This window comes from Oncorhynchus kisutch, linkage group LG6 (genome assembly GCF_002021735.2).
Source record: "Oncorhynchus kisutch isolate 150728-3 linkage group LG6, Okis_V2, whole genome shotgun sequence".
NCBI lineage: Eukaryota > Metazoa > Chordata > Actinopteri > Salmoniformes > Salmonidae > Oncorhynchus > Oncorhynchus kisutch.
This window is the reverse complement of record NC_034179.2, coordinates 60,022,374-60,043,346: the sequence shown is the minus strand read 5'-3', so window position 1 is coordinate 60,043,346 and position 20,973 is coordinate 60,022,374. Positions and strand designations below refer to the sequence as shown.

General features: G+C 40.7%; 1 protein-coding gene across 10 annotated transcripts in view; it reads left to right on the top strand.

The window, feature by feature from the left end:
- The window catches only part of mapk8ip3 (mitogen-activated protein kinase 8 interacting protein 3), a 73,893-nt gene that overhangs the window by 15,314 nt on the left and 37,606 nt on the right, over positions 1-20,973 (top strand). For 9 of the 10 annotated variants that reach the window (XM_031827037.1, XM_031827035.1, XM_020486085.2 and 6 more), the window contains 4 exons: positions 4,684-4,804; positions 17,978-18,048; positions 18,237-18,328; positions 18,922-18,945. In XM_031827037.1, coding sequence (XP_031682897.1) covers positions 4,684-4,804; positions 17,978-18,048; positions 18,237-18,328; positions 18,922-18,945 — 308 coding nt within the window. The remainder of the gene's footprint in view (positions 1-4,683; positions 4,805-17,977; positions 18,049-18,236; positions 18,329-18,921; positions 18,946-20,973) is intronic. The other variant, XM_020486086.2, reaches the window with a different exon arrangement.

The following is a 20,973-nucleotide window of genomic DNA, read 5'->3' as shown; positions in this document are numbered from 1 at the left end:
GCAGCTTTGATATGTGCTGAGAGAAGGACAGTGTAACGTCTAGCCATACTCCCAAGTAGGGTCGCAAAAGGTTGGACATTTTAATGAGAAGTTAAGTCCGTGAATTTTGCTTAAATTCATCAAAGTTAGCTTATAACTGTGAACCTTTTTTGTGGGATACACACATATTTTGGTTAAACTATCCCCAATTCAATGGAATTGCAAACCTCTGCATGCACAGTGCATTTTTCCATCACATGTGCAGTGCACTCTTCCATCACCTGTACAGCTGATTCTCAAGATCTTGCACTCTAATGAGATGCTATTGAGCCCACACTACTACACTGTCTGAGTCAAGGACAACATGCTTTCCGGTAGGTTTTGATTACAATACTGGGTGGTGTGAATATATTTTGTATGACATACATGTTTTTTGTTAACTAGTAAGTAGTAGCCTACAGCAACGTGTGTGTAAATAATTTCTAACTTAACAATTTCTGCTAGTTAGTTTTTGCCACCATGTGGGTTTTAGCTTGCTTGAGCCTGCTAACTGAGGAGTGTTAATTCACCATAAATGTTTCATTTTAAAACATTTATCTTACAAAGGAGTTGTTTAATCTGACTCCTAAATATTTATCTGTACATGGAATTGTATTTTGTTTGTTTTTTCTCCTTTTTTTCTATTCTTTACAGGAAAATGCCACGGGCACTATCTGATGTGTGGACATATTTCACTGCAGCTAATGTAGAAGGAAAAGCTGTGTACATTTGCAAATACTGTGCCAAATCATATGTGAAGAATGTAACAAAGATGCAGAATCATCTGGCCACTTGCATAAAGTTCCTTCACTGCTCACAACAAGCAACCTCTGACAAAAGTCGTTTCGTTTCGAGGTGAAAATGATGAATCAGACACCTTATCGATAGCAACAGTTCATGGTCCTCCTGGAATCAGAAGTTTTTTTGACTCAATGGAGGAACGTAGTCAGAAAAATGCTGATGAATGTTTTGCTCGAGCTGTGTATGCAACTGGTTCACCTCTGATGCTCACAAGTAATGTGTATTGGAAGAGTTTTCTGAATGTTCTTTGCCCAGCATACACCCATCCAACCAGACATGCTTTATCTACTCATTTGCTGGATGCAGAGTTCAACAGAGTTCAAGTGAAGGTCAAGCAAATCATAGAGAAAGCAGACTATTGCAATCATCTCAGATGGGTTGTCGAATGTTCGTGTGAAAGGAGTAATTAACTACATCATCGCCACCCCTCAACCAGTATTCTACAAAAGCACAGACACAAGGGACAACAGACACACCGGTCTCTACATTGCAGATGAGCTGAAGGCAGTCATCAATGACCTTGGACCACAGAAGGTATTTGAAGGTATTTGAACTTGTGACAGACAATGCTGCGAACATGAAGGCTGCTTGGTCTAAAGTGGAGGAGTCCTACCCTCATATCACACCCATGCTGCTCATACATTGAATATGCTCCTCAGGGACATCATGAAAACAATGGATACATCACTGAAAACAATGGATACATCACTGAAAACAATGGATACACTCTACGTGAGAGCCAAGGAAATTGTTAGGTATGTGAAGGGTCATCAAGTTATAACAGCAATCTACCTCACCAAGCAAAGTGAGAAGAATAAGAGCACCACATTGATGCTGCCCAGCGACACCCGTTGGGATGGTGTTGTCATCATGTTTGACAGTCTCGTGGAGGGGAAGGAGTCTCTCCAAAAATGTCCATATCACAGTCTGCCGATATTGACAGCCCCATCAAGAAGATACTCCTGGAGGATGTATTTTGGGAGAGAGTGGTAAAGCAGCCTGAAACTCCTGAAACCTATAGCAGTAGCAATGGCACGGCTTGAGGGAGACAATGCCATACTGTCTGATGTTCAGACTCCGTACTGCCATGCCCACTTCACTGTTGCTCCAAGCAAAGGAAACTAAAGTTCTGAAATACATCAAAAAGTGTGAAGACTTCTGCCTGAAGCCCATACCTGCCGCAGCGTACATGTTGGACCACAAGTATGCTGGCAAGACCATTCTGTCTGGTGCAGAGATCAACAAGGCCTATGGTGTCATCACTACCGTGTCTCGCCACCTTGGCCTGGATGTGGGCAAGGTTCTTGGCAGTCTAGCAAAGTACACTTCCAAGCAAGGGCTTTGGGATGGAGATGCAATATGGCAGTCGTGCCAACATATCTCATCAGCCACCTGGTGGAAGGGACTTTGGCTCTCTTTCCCCTGTTTCCTCCATCATCCTCCAAATCCCACCAACATCAGCCGCCTCAGAGCGCAACTGGTCATTGTTTGGGAACACACACACCGAAGCACGCAACAGGCTGACCAATACAAGGGTTGAAAAATTGGTGGCCATCTGGGCAAATTTGAGGCCTTTTGAGCCTGACAACGAGCCATCCTCAACTAGGTTGGAAAGTGACCGTGAAGATTCTGATGTTCAAGAGGTGGACATTGGTCCAGGGAGAAGACATGTAAGCCTGAGAGGAAGACCACCAAATCTTTAGTTTCTAGGCTATCATTTTACATATGTATTTTGAAAACGATTTTGGGAGATGAGATGGATCATTCAATATTCCTTTTCTTTTGTTGTTCAGTGAAATCATTCCATGTGAAGAGTCAACTCATTTAATTAAAGTTAACACACACAAAGGACAAGGTAGAGACAGTCATTTTTTATTTATTTCTCTATTGGAAGGATTTTATCATTTGCAATTATATCTACTTATGACAAGGTAAAAGGTTTGTTTCTGTCTCTTCATGATATGGTAAATATATCCAATGCAAAAAAACATTTACATTTAAATGGTGTTAATATTAATTTGCATATATTTCCGTTAATTCACATATATTCCCGTTAATTCACATATATTCCCGTTAATTCCCACAGAAAGTTTCTACATCTGAATATTCATAAAAATATGCAATCCTACTCCCAAGTACTTGTATGAGGTGACTACCTCAAGCTCTAAATGCTCAGAGATAGTAATCACACCTGTGGGGAGAGGGGCATTCTTCTTACCAAACCACATGATCTTTGTTTTGGAGGTGTTCAGAGCAAGTTTAAGGGTAGAGAAGGCTTGTTGGACACTGTTACGTTACGGCCTTATTCTAAAATTGATTAAATAGCTTTTTTTTCATCAATATACCCATATTACCTCATAATGACAAATCAAAAACAGGTTTTAGAAATGTTTGCACATTTATTACAAATAAAAAACAAAAATATTCCATTTACATAGGCATTCAGACCCTTTGCTCAATACTTTGTTGAAGCACCTTTGGCAGCGATTACAGCCTAGAGTCTTCTTGGGTATGACGCTACAAGCTTTGTACACCTGTATTTGAAGAGTTTCTCCTATTCTTCTCTGCAGATCCTCTCAAGCTCTGTCAGGTTGGAACGGGAGAGTTGCTGCACAGCTATTTTCAGGTCTCTCCAGAGATGTTCGATCGAGTTCAAGTCCGGCCTCTAGCTGGGCCACTCAAGGACATTCAGAGACTTTACCCGAAGCCAATCCTGCGTTGTCTTGGCTGTGTGCTTAGGGTCGTTGTCCTGTTGGAAGGTGAACCTTTGCCCCAGTCTGAGGTCCTGAGTGCTCTGGAGCAAGTTTTCATCAATGATCTCTCTGTACTTTGCTTTGTTAATCTTTCCCTCGATCCTGACTAGTCTCCCAGTCTCTGCCACTGAAAAACATCTCCACAGCATGATGCTGCCACCACCATTCTTCACCGTAGGGATGATGACAGGTTTCCTCCAGACGTGATGCTTGGCATTCAGGCCAGTGTTCAATCTTGGTTTCATCAGACCAGAGAATCTGGTTTGTCATGGTCTGAGAGTCCTTTAGGTGCCTTTTGGTAAACTCCAAGTGGGCTGTCATGTGCCTTTTATTGAGGAGTGGCTTCTTTCTGGCCAGTCTACCATAAAGGCCTGATTGATGGAGTGCTACAGAGATGGTCGTCCTTCTGGAAGTTTCTCAGATCTCCACAGAGGAACTCTGGAGCTCTGTCAAAGTGACCATCGGGTTCTTGGGCACCTCCCTGACCAAGACCCTTTTCCCCCGATTGCTCAGTTCGGCCGGGCAGCCAGCTTTATGAAGAGTTTTGGTGGTTCCAAACTTCTTCCATTTAATAATGTGTTCTTGGGGACCTTGAATGCTGCAGAAATGTTTTGGTACCCTTCCCCAGATCTGTGCCTCGACACAATCCTGTCTCGGAGCTCTAAGGACAATTCCTTCGACCTCATGGCTTGGTTTTTGCTCTGACATTCACTGTCAACAGTGGGACCTTATATAGACAGGTGTGTGCCTTTCCAAATCATGTACAATCAATTTAATTTACCACAGGTGGAAACATCTCAAGGATTATCAATGGAAATAGGATGTATCTGAGCTCAATTTCGAGTCTCATAGCAAAGGGTCTGTATATTTATGTAAGTAAGGTATTTCTGTTTTTTATTTTTAATACATTTGCTAACCTTTCTAAAAAAACTGCTTTCGCTTTGTCATTATTGTGTGTAGATTGAGGAATTTTAGAATAAGTCTGAATACTTTCTGAGTGTGCTGTATTTCCTATCTATTTTATTTCTATTTATTTCCTAAGATTTTTCCATTCTTGATTTGCAATTTCAACTCACTTCCTGAATTAATTATTGGTTGTTTTATCCCACAGAAATTCATAGAGTTTGAGGATGCGTTGGAGGGGGAGAAGAAGGACCTGCAGACTCATGTGGAGAGCCTGGAACTGCAGGGGAAACAGCTGGAGCTCAAGACCAAGAACTATTCTGACCAGAGTGAGTATAAACTACTGTTACTGCTCAGAACTAGAACTACTCTGACCAGAGTGAGCATTAGGATGTTTTCACACTTAGTCCCTTTCTGACAATTTTCATGACCTCAGTGTGGCTTCATTTTTTGTCCAGTGTGAACACTCCAAAGGAACTCAGAACCCTCAAAAGGGACCTAGAAGGGAACCAAACACTTTTTTAGGGCAATGTACAACACAAAGCTACCCAGTTTCGCTTGTTATTATTCCCGCACCACATACTAGAGTTCTGCAACACTGTTTCCCCTCCCATAACCCATCACATTCGTGCCACATTTGTTTGCAATATGTGATCTGTAAAGAGAGATTCTAACCTGTGTATTTGCCTGTGGGGTTTGAATAGTGTGAGATGACAACAATATATCTGGTGAGAATCACAACATAGGGTACAAAATCAATTCTAGCTCTTAAAGGGGAGTAGACTATATTGGGTGTACAATTTTAAATTACAGCATTATTTAATCTGCAGTTATTCTTCTGCTATTTATTCTGTTACTAATAATATTTGTTAATAGTAATTATAATTATTATGTCTCATCTTTTAACTAAATGGAATCTATTAGCTTCCAAAATATAAGTAGATATAAATATCTGTATGATAACATGTTCTGATGGAATGGCTTATCCTGCACTTTGCAAAAACCCAGAGTGCATTCAGTAAATGTTGGATAAAGATCTTGGTTCCTTTCAAAGCGTAGCGATGTGAATGCAAAGAAGACATGGACCACAAAATAGGTGAAGTGAACTGGAAGAAAAAGAAGAGTTGAGTCCTCATTCCAAGTCAAGGGCAGTGTGAATACTATGAGAACTGAGTTATTTTGCTTTCTTTTACCCCAGAGTTCACTGAGATCGGTTATTTTAAAGAGGACTATTTGTGAATAGACCCTTAGACTTAATAAGTAGGACTACTCTGACTAGAGAGAGTATACAATTATAATAACCAGAACTACTTCGATCAGAGTGGGTATAGAACTATAATAACTAGAACGACGCTGACCAGAGTGAGTATAGACGTAATAACTAGAATTACTACAAATATGAATAGCTAATTATGGAAATTAAGATAAACAGGATTTAAATATATATTTTTTAATAGCTATATATAATACAAATCGAGGTGAGGGCAATGGAAATGCTTTTGGCGGTTGATCTGCTTCTGTTCTGTGGGTGGCACTGTGTGGTCTTTCGAAGGATGGTCACGGTCTCTCCAGGGCCATGGGATCTGGGGGGTTGAGGGTGGTGTGCCGGTCATTGGGATGACAACCCAACTCGGGATGAGGAGGGGTTTTAGCGGGTGGAATAGTGAGGACCAATTGGTGGTTTACTTAGTAGCAATGCAAATATCTTGGTACAGCTATATAGACACTCAATCATCATGTTACTTTTTAATGGTATGTTTACAAACATATATTATGATAAATCTAATTGAAACTTGTGTCTCATTATTGTAATTGGTGAAGTAAGTATAGCCAGTTATAATTGTAATGGCTTAGCAGATAATAAGAAAAGAAGAGCAGTATTTACCTGCCTAAAAGAGAAGGAATATCATATCTATTGTTTAAAGGAAACTCATTCAACAATTTTAGATGAAGTTTTATGGAAAAAGGACTGGGGAAGTGAAATATATTTCTCCCATGAGCAAAGAAATTCAAAAGGGGTGATGATATTAATTAACAGTAATGTTGATCCAAATGTGCAAATTGTCCAAACAGATCCTCAAGGTAGATGGATGATTTCAAATATGTTATTGTGCCATAAACGGATATGACTTATTAACCTACAGTGCCTTGCGAAAGTATTCGGCCCCCTTGAACTTTGCGACCTTTTGCCACATTTCAGGCTTCAAACAAAGATATAAAACTGTATTTTTTTGTGAAGAATCAACAACAAGTGGGACACAATCATGAAGTGGAACGACATTTATTGGATATTTCAAACTTTTTTAACAAATCAAAAACTGAAAAATTGGGCGTGCAAATTTATTCAGCCCCTTTACTTTCAGTGCAGCAAACTCTCTCCAGAAGTTCAGTGAGGATCTCTGAATGATCCAATGTTGACCTAAATGACTAATGATGATAAATACAATCCACCTGTGTGTAATCAAGTCTCCGTATAAATGCACCTGCACTGTGATAGTCTCAGAGGTCCGTTAAAAGCACAGAGAGCATCATGAAGAACAAGGAACACACCAGGCAGGTCCGAGATACTGTTGTGAAGAAGTTTAAAGCCGGATTTGGATACAAAAAGATTTCCCAAGCTTTAAACATCCCAAGGAGCACTGTGCAAGCGATAATATTGAAATGGAAGGAGTATCAGACCACTGCAAATCTACCAAGACCTGGCCGTCCCTCTAAACTTTCAGCTCATACAAGGAGAAGACTGATCAGAGATGCAGCCAAGAGGCCCATGATCACTCTGGATGAACTGCAGAGATCTACAGCTGAGGTGGGAGACTCTGTCCATAGGACAACAATCAGTCGTATATTGCACAAATCTGGCCTTTATGGAAGAGTGGCAAGAAGAAAGCCATTTCTTAAAGATATCCATAAAAAGTGTTGATTAAAGTTTGCCACAAGCCACCTGGGAGACACACCAAACATGTGGAAGAAGGTGCTCTGGTCAGATGAAACCAAAATGTTACTTTTTGGCAACAATGCAAAACGTAATGTTTGGCATAAAAGCAACACAGCTCATCACCCTGAACACACATATCCCCACTGTCAAACATGGTGGTGGCAGCATCATGGTTTGGGCCTGCTTTTCTTCAGCAGGGACAGGGAAGATGGTTAAAATTGATGGGAAGATGGATGGAGCCAAATACAGGACCATTCTGGAAGAAAACCTGATGGAGTCTGCAAAAGACCTGAGACTGGGACGGAGATTTGTCTTCCAACAAGACAATGATCCAAAACATAAAGCAAAATCTACAATGGAATGGTTCAAAAATAAACATATCCAGGTGTTAGAATGGCCAAGTCAAAGTCCAGACCTGAATCCAATCGAGAATCTGTGGAAAGAACTGAAAACTGCTGTTCACAAATGCTCTCCATCCAACCTCACTGAGCTCGAGCTGTTTTGCAAGGAGGAATGGGAAACAATTTCAGTCTCTCGATGTGCAAAACTGATAGAGACATACCCCAAGCGACTTACAGCTGTAATCGCAGCAAAAGGTGGCGCTACAAAGTATTAACTTAAGGGGGCTGAATAATTTTGCACGCCCAATTTTTCAGTTTTTGATTTGTTAAAAAAGTTTGAAATATCCAATAAATGTCGTTCCACTTCATGATTGTGTCCCACTTGTTGTTGATTCTTCACAAAAAAATAGTTTTATATCTTTATGTTTGAAGCCTGAAATGTGGCAAAAGGTCGCAAAGTTCAAGGGGGCCGAATACTTTCGCAAGGCACTGTATGTGGTCCAAATAATGATGATCCAAGCTTCTTAGAAAATATATATAAGAATTTATCAACTCTACAAGCAACACTAGACTCTATTACTATGGTGGGAGATTATAATACTGTTTTAAATAAAATACCGATAAGTACCTTGTTTTTAACTAGGACAGAATAATTTATAACTGACTTTTTCCGACATAACATAGGTACAGCAGATCTCCTTATTGTATGTGCCTAAAAGAGTCCATACTAACAAAGGAAATTGAAGGACTAACAGAACAGATAGAATTATTATTTTTTACTTTTACCCCTTTTTCTCCCCAATTTCGTGGTATCCAATTGGTAGTTACAGTCTTGTCTCATCGCTGCAACTCCCGTATGGACTCGGGAGAGGCGAAGGTCGAGAGCCATCCTCCGAAACACGACCCAACCAAGCAACACTGCTTTTTGACGCAATGCCTGCTTAACCCGGAAGCCAGCCACACCAATGTGTCGGAGGAAACACCATACACCTGGCGACCATGTACGAAAAAACTTTTGATAAAGTACGACTGGGGTTTATATATAAATGCCTGGAATATTTCAATTTGAGAATCTCTTATAAAATGGGTTAAAGTTATGTATAGTAACCCTAGGTGTAAAATGGTAAATAATGGCTACATCTCAGAAAGTTTTAAACTGTCGAGGAGTAAAACAAGGTTGTCCACTATTGGCATATCTATTTATTATTGCCATTGAAATGTTAGCTGTTAAAATTAGATCCAGCAATAATATTAAGGAATTAGAAATCCATGGCTTAATTGTGACTAGGGGGCAGTATTTTCATTTTTGGAAAAATAACGTTCCCCTAGTAAACGGGATATTTTGTCAGGACAAGATGCTAGAATATGCATATAATTGACAGCTTAGGATAGAAAACACTCTAAAGTTTCCAAAACTGTAAAAAATATTGTCTGTGAGTATAATAGAACTGATATTGCAGGCGAAAGCCTGAGAAATCCAATCCGGAAGTGCCTCATGTTTTGAAAGCGCTGCGTTCCAATGCAGTCCCTATTGAGCAGTGAATGGGCTATCAACCAGATTACTTTTTCTCCGTATTCCCCAAGGTGTCTACAGCATTGTGACATAGTTTTACGCATTTATGTTGAAGAATACCCGTAAGCGGCTACATTGCGCAAGTGGTCACCTGATGCTCTCAGAGTGATTCTCGCGTAAAATACAGAGGTAGCCATTATTCCAATCGGTCCTACTGAAAAACCAATTGTCCCGGTGGATATATTATCGAATAGATATTTGAAAAACACCTTGAGGATTGATTATAAACAACGTTTGACATGTTTCTGTCGATATTATGAAGCTAATATGGAATATTTTCGGCGTTTTCGTGACTGCAATTTCCGGGCAAACAGAGCTATTTCCGAACAAACGGAGCTATTTTGCCTACAAAAATAATATTTTTGGAAAAAAGGAACATTGGCTATCTAACTGGGAGTCTCGTGAGTGAAAACATCCAAAGCTCATCAAAGGTAAACGATTTAATTTGATTGCTTTTCTGATTTCCGTGACCAAGTTACCTGCTGCTAGCTGGACAAAATGCTATGCTAGGCTATCGATAAACTTACACAAATGCTTGTCTAGCTTTGGCTGTAAAGCATATTTTGAAAATCTGAGATGACGGGGTGATTAACAAAAGGCTAAGCTGTGTCTCAATATATTTCACTTGTGATTTTCTGTCTGTTGCGTTATGCTAATTAGTGTCAGCCGATGATTACGCTCCCTCATGCGGGATGGGGAGTCACTAGAGGTTAAGAACAAAGATGTTATTGTACATGTTTTCTTTTAAATCCACAATAAGAATCCCTCCACAGCCACATAGAGGATCTAGATACTTTTTCTAACCTCTCTGGATTAAAACCAAATTTTGATACTAATATTACATATTGGATCACTAAAAAATGTAACTTTTATTTTACTGTGTAGTTCACCAAAACAATATCTGACGGGGATGTGGACATTCTCGGTATACATATCCTGAAAGAATGAAATCTCACTCACCAAACTCAATACATAACACACAAAATGCCTCTCCCAGCAAGTTGACAGTGACACGCTAAGCCTAAAAGCAGGGACAACGAGGACCAGTGGCATTTTAATAAAAAGTTAGCAAAAATAGATAAGATCCTGATTGAACTCTTTAGTCATATAACAGTTTACCTATTTGCTTATGGTTTGCCTACACCTAGTGACCTGCTTTTTAAATTATATGAGAAAAAATATAGAATTTTATTTGGAATGGCAAGCCAGGCAAAATTAAAAGGGCCTATTTATATGATGAACATGAATTCGGAGGGCAGAAATTAAATATCAAAGCATTAGACCTCTCACTAAAGGCATCAGTCATAAAGTTATACTTAAATCCAAAATGGTTCTCTAGTATATTAGTAAGAATGTCTCACCCCATGTTCCAGAATGGCCCTTTTCCCTTTATTCAGATTACAACCGCTCACTTTTGGTTATTTGAAAACATTTTCGAGATTATTTAGTTATCTTTTAAACAAGCCATAGAAAGTTGGTTGCAATTTCAATTTAATCCACCTGAAAAGACAGAACAAATAATTCAAGTATTGTGGTTAAACTCAAATATACAAATTGATAAAAAGGTAAAGGTATAATCTTTGTAAATGATATAAAGACTGGTGGAGTTATGTCACACATGCAGCTAACACAGACATATGGAAATGTCTGCTCAACCCAAAAATGGAAGCGGGACAAAGTAAGGAACTTGTCTGTTGGCCCTGCATTAAAGACCAAAATTGGTCAAAGAAAATTGTGATATAAAATATACCACTTTCATTTAAGGACCAAAACAAATGTACAGCTGTGCCAGTGTAACCGATGTAAAATGGCTAGCCAGTTAGCGGTGGTGCGCGCTAATAGCGTTACAATCGTTGACGTCACTCGCTCTGAGACCTTGAAGTAGTCGTTCCCCTTGCTCTGCAAGGGCCGCGGCTTTTGTGGAGCAATGGGTAACGATGCTTCGTGGGTGTCAGTTGTTGATGTGGGCAGAGGGTCCCTGGTTCGAGCCCGGTTAGGGGACGGACTAAAGTTAAACTGTTACACCATATAAATTGCGAAATAGTTGGGAAGGGATTTTGATGTACCGATTCCATGGCACATGGTTTAAGAATTGACATTCAAAACTTGCAATCAATATAATGTTATATATGGGGGATACAATCTTCTCAGCTCTGCAGATTTTGCCAGCGAGAAGGCGGAGTCATTTATTTTGGTACTGTCCAGATGTAGCTCGTTTTGTCACAGGTCCAGGGATTTACCTAGAGCTAACGCTGCAGATAGCAATACAGGGTGATTTGAAAAGTCAGTCAATCGATCAATAATGATTTCAGCAAAAAAAAAATTTTTACAATCTGTAGAAACTATGAGAATAGAAAGGTTCAGTACTTTTGTGAAGCCTCACAGCACAGTTAAAATAATGGCAAATAGAAATCCGAGATGGAAGGGGTTGAATGGAGTTGAAGGGTGGGACTAATAACAAATGTAAAACATACAGGGTCTGTGAAATGTATATAGGTTCAGAACCTTTGAAATAGCACAGTTACAAATATATGGCAAATAGAACATCAGTAATAGAGGTAGGCCAGGAGGTAGGCCAGGACTAAAAACAAAATAAAATATATCTATTGTAAAATAGATTGTCTGTAAAATGTAAGTGTTATTGTTTATTAGAGTACTCCAATTGGGGGAGGTGTGGTAGGGTTTGCAGGGAATAATAAAAGAAGGTATTGGTACGTGGAGTGGAACAGGGAAATCCAAGAGCAGACTCAGCCGAGGAAACTGGGATGAAGCAACCAAGGTATTTATTACAACACAGGGGGAGATGGAGTGCAGGCCAGGGGAAGCTCTGGGTGGGTTGCAGGAAACCAGGTACGGAGGCTGAGGTGAGAGGGGTTGGGACAGGGTAAGCAGTTCGAGGGGAATCCAAGGAAGTAGTGGATTGTGGAATCCAGGACAGAGTAGCAGGATGACGAGACGTGGGACTGGAGACAGGGACCAGATTCAGAGCGGGCAGAACTGTAGCGGAGAGGAAAACAGCGTCAGGCAAGGAAAACTGGCATAACAGGTCCTGAATAGTAACAAACGGCTAGAACTGTAGACTGACTGGGCAGAGATAACTATCTTGGCAGCGTGGAAGTGGCAGTGCTGAGTATTTGTAGAGGTCTTGATTATGGAACAGGTTGCAGCTGTTGGATCTGCTCTGACTCTAGCATACCTGTCTACGCCCACACAATCACACACACACAGAGAGAGGGAGAGGGAGAGAGTACTGGGGGAGTGGCGGCAGGTCAAGGAGACACAGGATGAGCAGTAGAGGACGTTGCAGGAGCAGATGTGACAGGTATATAAAAAATAATAATAAAAAAAGTGTGTGTGTATATATGTATGTATGAATGTTTATACTATATACAGTGCCTTGCGAAAGTATTCGGCCCCCTTGAACTTTGCGACCTTTTGCCACATTTCAGGCTTCAAACATAAAGATATAAAAGTGTATTTTTTTGTGAAGAATCAACAACAAGTGGGACACAATCATGAAGTGGAACATTTATTGGATATTTCAAACTTTTTTAACAAATCAAAAACGGAAAAATTGGGCGTGCAAAATTATTCAGCCCCCTTAAGTTAATACTTTGTAGCGCCACCTTTTGCTGCAATTACAGCTGTAAGTCGCTTGGGGTATGTCTCTATCAGTTTTGCACATCGAGAGACTGAAATTTCTTCCCATTTCTTGCAAAAAAGCTCAGTGAGGTTGGATGGAGAGCATTTGTGAACAGCAGTTTTCAGTTCTTTCCACAGATTCTCGATTGGATTCAGGTCTGGACTTTGACTTGGCCATTCTAACACCTGGATATGTTTATTTTTGAACCATTCCATTGTAGATTTTGCTTTATGTTTTGGATCATTGTCTTGTTGGAAGACAAATCTCCGTCCCAGTCTCAGGTCTTTTGCAGATTCTTCCAGAATGGTCCTGTATTTGGCTCCATCCATCTTCCCATCAATTTTAACCATCTTCCCTGTCCCTGCTGAAGAAAAGCAGGCCCAAACCATGATGCTGCCACCACCATGTTTGACAGTGGGAATGGTGTGTTCAGGGTGATGAGCTGTGTTGCTTTTACGCCAAACATAACGTTTTGCATTGTTGCCAAAAAGTTCAATTTTGGTTTCATCTGACCAGAGCACCTTCTTCCACATGTTTGGTGTGTCTCCCAGGTGGCTTGTGGCCAACTTTAAACAACACTTTTTATGGATATCTTTAAGAAATGGCTTTGTTCTTGCCACTCTTCCATAAAGGCCAGATTTGTGCAATATACGACTGATTGTTGTCCTATGGACAGAGTCTCCCACCTCAGCTGTAGATCTCTGCAGTTCATCCAGAGTGATCATGGGCCTCTTGGCTGCATCTCTGATCAGTCTTCTCCTTGTATGAGCTGAAAGTTTAGAGGGACGGCCAGGTCTTGGTAGATTTGCAGTTGTCTGATACTCCTTCCATTTCAATATTATCGCTTGCACAGTGCTCCTTGGGATGTTTAAAGCTTGGGAAATCTTTTTGTATCCAAATCCGGCTTTAAACTTCTTCACAACAGTATCTCGGACCTGCCTGGTGTGTTCCTTGTTCTTCATGATGCTCTCTGCGCTTTTAACGGACCTCTGAGACTATCACAGTGCAGGTGCATTTATACGGAGACTTGATTACACACAGGTGGATTGTATTTATCATCATTAGTCATTTAGGTCAACATTGGATCATTCAGAGATCCTCACTGAACTTCTGGAGAGAGTTTGCTGCACTGAAAGTAAAGGGGCTGAATAATTTTGCACGCCCAATTTTTCAGTTTTTAATTGTTAAAAAAGTTTGAAATATCCAATAAATGTCGTTCCACTTCATGATTGTGTCCCACTTGTTGTTGATTCTTCACAAAAAAATACAGTTTTATATCTTTATGTTTGAAGCCTGTGGCATGTGGCAATGTGGCAAAAGGTCGCAAAGTTCAAGGGGGCCGAATACTTTCGCAAGGCACTGTGTATATATATATATATATATATATATATTACCGTTCAAAAGTTTGGGGTCACTTAGAAATGTCCTTGTTTTCCATGAAAACATACATGAAATTAGTTGCAAAATGAATAGGAAATATAGTGAAGATGTTGACAAGATTATAAATAATATATATATTTTTTAATAATAATTGTGTCCTTCAAACTTTGCTTTCGTCAAAGAATCCTCCATTTGCAGCAAATACAGCCTTGCAGACCTTTGGTATTCTAGTTGTCAATTTGTTGAGGTAATCTGAAGATATTTCACCCCATGCTTCCTGAAGCACCTCCCACAAGTTGGATTGGCTTGATGGGCACTTCTTAGGTACCATACGGTCAAGCTGCTCCCACAACAGCTCAAGAGAGTTGAGACCCTGTGACTGTGCTGGCCACTCCATTATATACAGAATACCAGCTGACTGCTTCTTCCGTAAATAGTAATTTGGAGCTGTGCTTTAGGTCATTGTCCTGTTGTAGGAGGAAATTGGATCCAATTAACCCGCCGTCCACAGGGCATGGCGTTGCAAAATGGAGTGATAGCCTTCCTTCTTCAAGATCCCTTTTAACCTGTACAAATCTCTTACCACCACCAAAGCACCCCCAGACCATCACATTGCCTCCGCCATGCTTGACAGACGGCGTCTTTTCATTTTTTTTTGCGTCTCAAGGATGTTCTCCTTTGTGATCCGAACACCTCAAACTTAGATTAGTCTGTCCATAACACTTTTTTCCAATCTTCCTCTGCCCAGTGTCTGTGTTATTTTGCCCATCTTAATCTTAGCTTTTTATTGGCCAGTCTGAGATATGGCTTTTTCTTTGCAACTCCGCCAAGAATGGCAGCATTCCAGAGTCACCTCTTCACTGTTGACGTTGAGAGTGGTGTTTTGCGGGTGCTATTTAATGAAGCTGACAGTTTTGTGAGGTGTCTGGTTCTCAAACTAGACGCTCTAATGTACTTGTCCTCTTGCTCAGTTGTGCACCGGGGCCTCTCACTCCTCTTTCTATTCTGGTTAGAGCCAGTTTGCGCTGCTCTGTGAAGGGAGTAGTACACAGCGTTGTACGAGATCTCGCATGGAATAGCCTTCATTTCTCAGAACAAGAATAGATGGACGAGTTTCAGAAGAAGGTTCTTTGTTTCTGGCCATTTTGAGCCTGTAATCGAATCCACAAATGCTGATGCTACAGAAACTCAACTAGTCTAACTAAACAAGGCCAATTGTATTTATTCTTTAGTCAGGACAACAGTTTTCAGCTGTGTTAACATAATTGTGTTAGGGTTTTCTAATGATCAGTTAGCCTTTTAAAATGATAATTCAAGTTTATCTAACACAACGTGCCATTGGAACAGAGGAGTGATGGTTGCTGATAATGGGCCTCTGTACGCCTATGTAGATATTCCATTAAAAAAATCTGCCGTTTCCGGGCCTCCCAGGTGGTGCAGTGGTCTAAGGCACTGCATCGCAGTGCTAGCTGTGCCACCAGAGATTCTGGGTTTGAGCCCAGACTCTGCCGCAGCCGGCCGCGACCGGGAGGCTCATGGGGCGGCGCACAATTGTCCCCGCGTTGTCCGGTTTAGGGAGGGTTTGGCCGGCAGGGATATCCTTGTCTCATCGCGCACTAGCGACTCCTGTGGCGGGCCAGGCCCAGTGCACGCTGACCAGGTCGCTAGGTGTACGGTGTTTCCTCCGACACATTGGTGCGGCTGGCTTCCGGGTCGGATGTGCGTTGTGTCAAGAAGCAGTGTGACTTGGTTGGGTTGGGTTTCGGAGGACGCATGGCTCTCGGCCTTCGCCTCTCCCGAGTCCGTACGGGAGTTGCAGCGATGAGACAAGACAGTAACTACTACTAATTGGATACCATGACATTTTTTAAATTCTGCCGTTTCCAGCTACAATAGTCATTTACAACATTAACAATGTCTACACTATATTTCTGATCAATTTCATGTTACTTTAATGGAGAAAAAAAATGCTTTTCTTTCAAAAACAAGGACATTTGTAAATGACCCCAAACTTTTGAATGGTAATGTATATGTATGTATTTGTGTGTATGTACACCAAGCTCTGTCAGGAGGAATGGGCCAACATTCACCCAACTTATTGTGGGAAGCGTGTGGAAGGCTACCTGAAATGTTTGCCCCAGTTAAACCATTTAAAGGCAATGCTACCAAATACTAATTGAGTGTATATAAACTTCTGACCCACTGGAAATGTCATGAAATTAAAAATGAAATAAATCGTTCTCTCTACTATTATTCTGACATTTCACATTCTTAAAATGAAGTGGTGATCCTAACTGACCTAAGACAGGGGATTTTTACTAGGATTAAATGTCAGTAATTGTGAAAAACTGAGTTTAAATGTATTTGGCTAAGGTGTGTGTAGACTTCAACTGTATATAGTTACCCCAAAAATATATTGGGGATTGTAAATGATGCAGACAATTACATTGATGGAAGCGACAATCTATCCGCAATATTACAGCTGATCCACCCCCTAATAAAAAAAAACAAAAAAAAACATGACTTCAACAAGTGTTAACTAGACTTATTAACTAGAAGTACTCTGACAATTTGATTTCGACAATGCCATTTGCCCACTACATGGGATAAACAGCTGCAGGTGATTGCACTGTATCTAATGGCATATGCAGCGAGACAGTTATGCCCAGCAGTGCGATGGATCAGACTTTGTTTACATAAGACAACACATCGATTCGGCATGTGTTTTTCCGTTGCTCATCAGTCTTTAATAACTAGAACTATTCTGACCAGAGTGAATAGTACCTCAGTAGTAAAAGACTGTGTACTATTATTCTCAAAACTAGCATACTGTAAGTGTGCATTAATCAGAACTAGCACAACTCAGAACTAGCACACTGTGAGTCTTCCCTTCTCAGAACTACCACACACACTGTGAGTCTGCATTACTCATAACTAGTACAATGTGACAGTGCACTATTGACAGCCAAGCACAAAGTGCATAGCGCAGCACATAGTGACTGTGCACTATTGTCTACCTACACTGTGGAGGACTACACATAGCATACTAGCACACATTGGTTTTGCACCGTGAAGATCTTTGCATGTAGTATTCAAGGACACAGTATAGCCTGTTTTACACTTAACCCACCATGAACGGATGAGCCAGTGCATGTTCTGTCTTCTGTGGTCAGTATGGCTTAATAGGGTTTTAGTGCCTCTGACAGCAAACAGACTCACATAATCAATCAATGAGGAAATAGGCCTGCCACCATTTAGTGTTTCAAAGCAGACCAGCTTTAAATTGTTTTATTTATTTCACCTTTATTTAACCAGGTAGGCTAGTTGAGAACAAGTTCTCATTTACAACTGCGACCTGGCCAAGATAAAGCATAGCAGTGTGAACAGACAACACAGAGTTACACATGGAGTAAACAATTAACAAATGGAGAGCACCATCACACTATCCACTGTCCAATATGGAGCCATGTCCAGCAAGTCCTGGACTAATAGACACTTTCAATGGAGAATCTCATTTGAAAAGGTTTTTGTCCAAGATCTGCGTCCGGGAAACCAGCCCGAAGTATATAACCCACAGTGCTGTTGCAATGGGAGGCTGGTTGACTATGATTCTCTTTTTCTGGATTTCAGTCACGCGTCTGGAGGAGCGTGAGTCAGACATGAAGAAGGAGTACAACGCTTTGCACCAGCGACACACAGAGGTAGTAACAGCCGTGTGTGTGTGTGTGTGTGTGTGTGTGTGTGTGTGTGTTTGTGCATGGGAGAGTTTAGTATCTGACTCCATACTAGCTGCTAGGTTTGTATCTTGATGTAGTTTGCCTGGTACAATAGAACCAAGTCAATGGAATTACGTCCAGCTTCCTCACTCATCCTCTTATCTTCCTGTCAGATGATTCAAACATACGTGGAGCATATTGAGAGGTCCAAGATGCAACAGGCAGGGAACAACAGCCAGCCAGAAGGACCAGGCAGTGGACGGACGTGAGTGGCTTACTTTTTAAAAGACATGTTCATCATAAAAAGTTATTATCCCCCAGTGAGGAATTCCATTGATCAGCGTACAGACAAAACAATACAGTTCATACAACAACATAGATATAATATAATTAGTTGTGACCTTTCTGGAAAGTGTGCATGGATGGGTGGGTGTGTTGGTGGGAGTGTGTGTGCAGGGGGAAGAGTAGAAATTGATCCTGGCATAGCTAGTAGTAACAACTATGCTGAGGTATTGGTATGTGGTTTGTTGTGCTTGGGTTTAGTGTGTTGTAGTTGTGTTGTGCTGTATGTGTTAGCCTGTGTTAGCTTGTTTTGTGACCAGTGATGTAGTGGTTTACCAAACAGGTTGGTAAAAGATGATCGCTGTTTGTGGTGAGTAAAATAACGCTCCCTATACTTTCAATGCCCTTTTTCTGCAGAAGGTGGGTAAATGCTTGTGCAAAATAAAATATTTCACTAAACAAAATGTATGTGTGTTTACCCCCCACTACACCACTTGTGACCTGTTTGGCTTCACTCTAATCACCATATGTCTGTCTCGTTGTCTCACTCTGTGCTCGTGCTGCTGTGTTGCACAGTCAACGCCACGTGTGGAGGAAAAGGTAAATCACTACCCCCAAAAACCTCTTTGCCTCTTACCCCCCCATCCCTGTCCCCTCAATCCCAATCTCATTCAGTGTTTGTCAGTCTTGGTCCTGAGTATAGGACCCAGGTTCAAATACTTGAAAAATAATTTTAAACACTCAGATTTTGTTTGAGTCTCTTTGGAACTTTTCTATTGGTTTATAAAGCCAGGCAAGCTGAACCAGGCTCAGATATTTATTTCAGTAGTGCTGAGCGATTAGTGATTTTTGAAGTCTGTTCGGTTTCAGTTCGGTTATTTATTTTTTACATTAAAATGATTAGACGTTTTTAATGGAGATGCCAAAAATAGTGAACATTCAAGTGCCAAAACATTGGAAATATTCCATTTGTCTCTGTCAGGTCCACGAATAGAGAATTGTTATTAAATAATTAAATATTTCAGTTGTGGATATTACTTAGTTTTATTTGATGACTTTATAATTTTTATTCCTTAAAGTCAGCATGTCGTCTCAACTGCTCAGGCAGTAGCAGCCAGCAAGACAACCATCTAACGTTATCTCTGTTCTCACCATACTGTGTTGTCTTTAGCCATCCTATTTAGCTAGGCTAGCCTGCCTAAGTATGCTGCAGAACTGTCAGACAAAATCATTTTACTAGTTCTTTAAAGTAGATAAGGCATACTTTCACGAACTCTCTATCCCTCACTCTCGTCATTGTGTTGTCTACTATCCTCTCTCTCATGCGGTGGCGAATGCGGTCTGTGTGTATCAAACCTAATGTAGCAGGCGTAAAAATGTATCCGAACCAGAAAAGAACAGGCACAATGGATTATGGCCATTGTAGTTAATTACCACGTTTCTGAGCTGAGCTAGGTTGAATATTTGCTTAATGAAAACTACAACTCCCTTCAGCCCAGCATCCCATATAGTTTTGGACTTAATTTATCTGGTCAATGATTTGATTTCTATCTAGAGAAATGGCACTAAGAAAAAAATATATAACGGTGGTCAATTCAAGTAATTGAAACGACGGTGGTCAATAACAACAAAAAAACTAAAATGTGGTTAATCGCTCAGCACCTTTTCAGGTATTTAAAACCCAGCTCTGCTGGGTATACAGGCGTTTGCTCAAGCCCAGCACTAACACACTTTATTCAACTACTATGGGGCTGGTTGAATCAGGTCTGCAGACACTGTGGTTCCCAGGACTAGGACTTGATGATCACTGCCCTGGCTCCATTGACCAACCAGCCTCTCCTTCTTGGACTAGAAGTTCCCCTGCCCCCACTATGTCCCAATATGGAATGACCCAGAGTTCGTGCCTTTGTCCTTTACCTTCTCCTCTATCACCAACTGTTTATGGTCTGTCTGTCTGTCGCGCAGCTGAATCGAGTGGAGACGAATGGATTCGGTTCAGTTAGTTCATGCAATCGTCCTGATGAGCCCTTCCCAGCTTGCTAGTTTATGCTTGTGGCTAGAAACTTCAGCGAGAATTTGAAACTTGTCTGCCGAAGTCGGGACTTGGAATGTATTCAGAATCATGACGTTTTTATCGGAGTAATATATATTTTTTAAGTAGACGTTAATAGCTTATAGTTGTACTTATGTATTGCATATAGTTTTTTTGTGGTGTGGTTTTCATATAAGCCCTTGGGCTTCCAACCACACCACCGTTTTTTTGTTTTAATTTGTTTTTATCTGTATTGTTGTTTTCACTTGTTTGCTTTGGTGAAAAAAAAATAAGAAAAAAATGTTGTTGCCGACAAACTCTCCCCATTGAGCAGTAGACTGTATCACGGTGACATCCATATGGTTACTACCAATTTTACACATTCTTTTTCATGTAGGCTGTTATCCTACTCAAGATAAAATCAATTGGAATGGAACAAATTGCCCATGTGATACAGCTACCCTGTGGTAAGCAACTCACGTCGGCAAGCCTTGATACCACATCGTTGCACTGGTCATTCGCACCGGCTTGACTGAACCCAATCCACTCGTCTCCACTTTACTCTCAGTTGCGCAACATACAGTACGTCATCAATT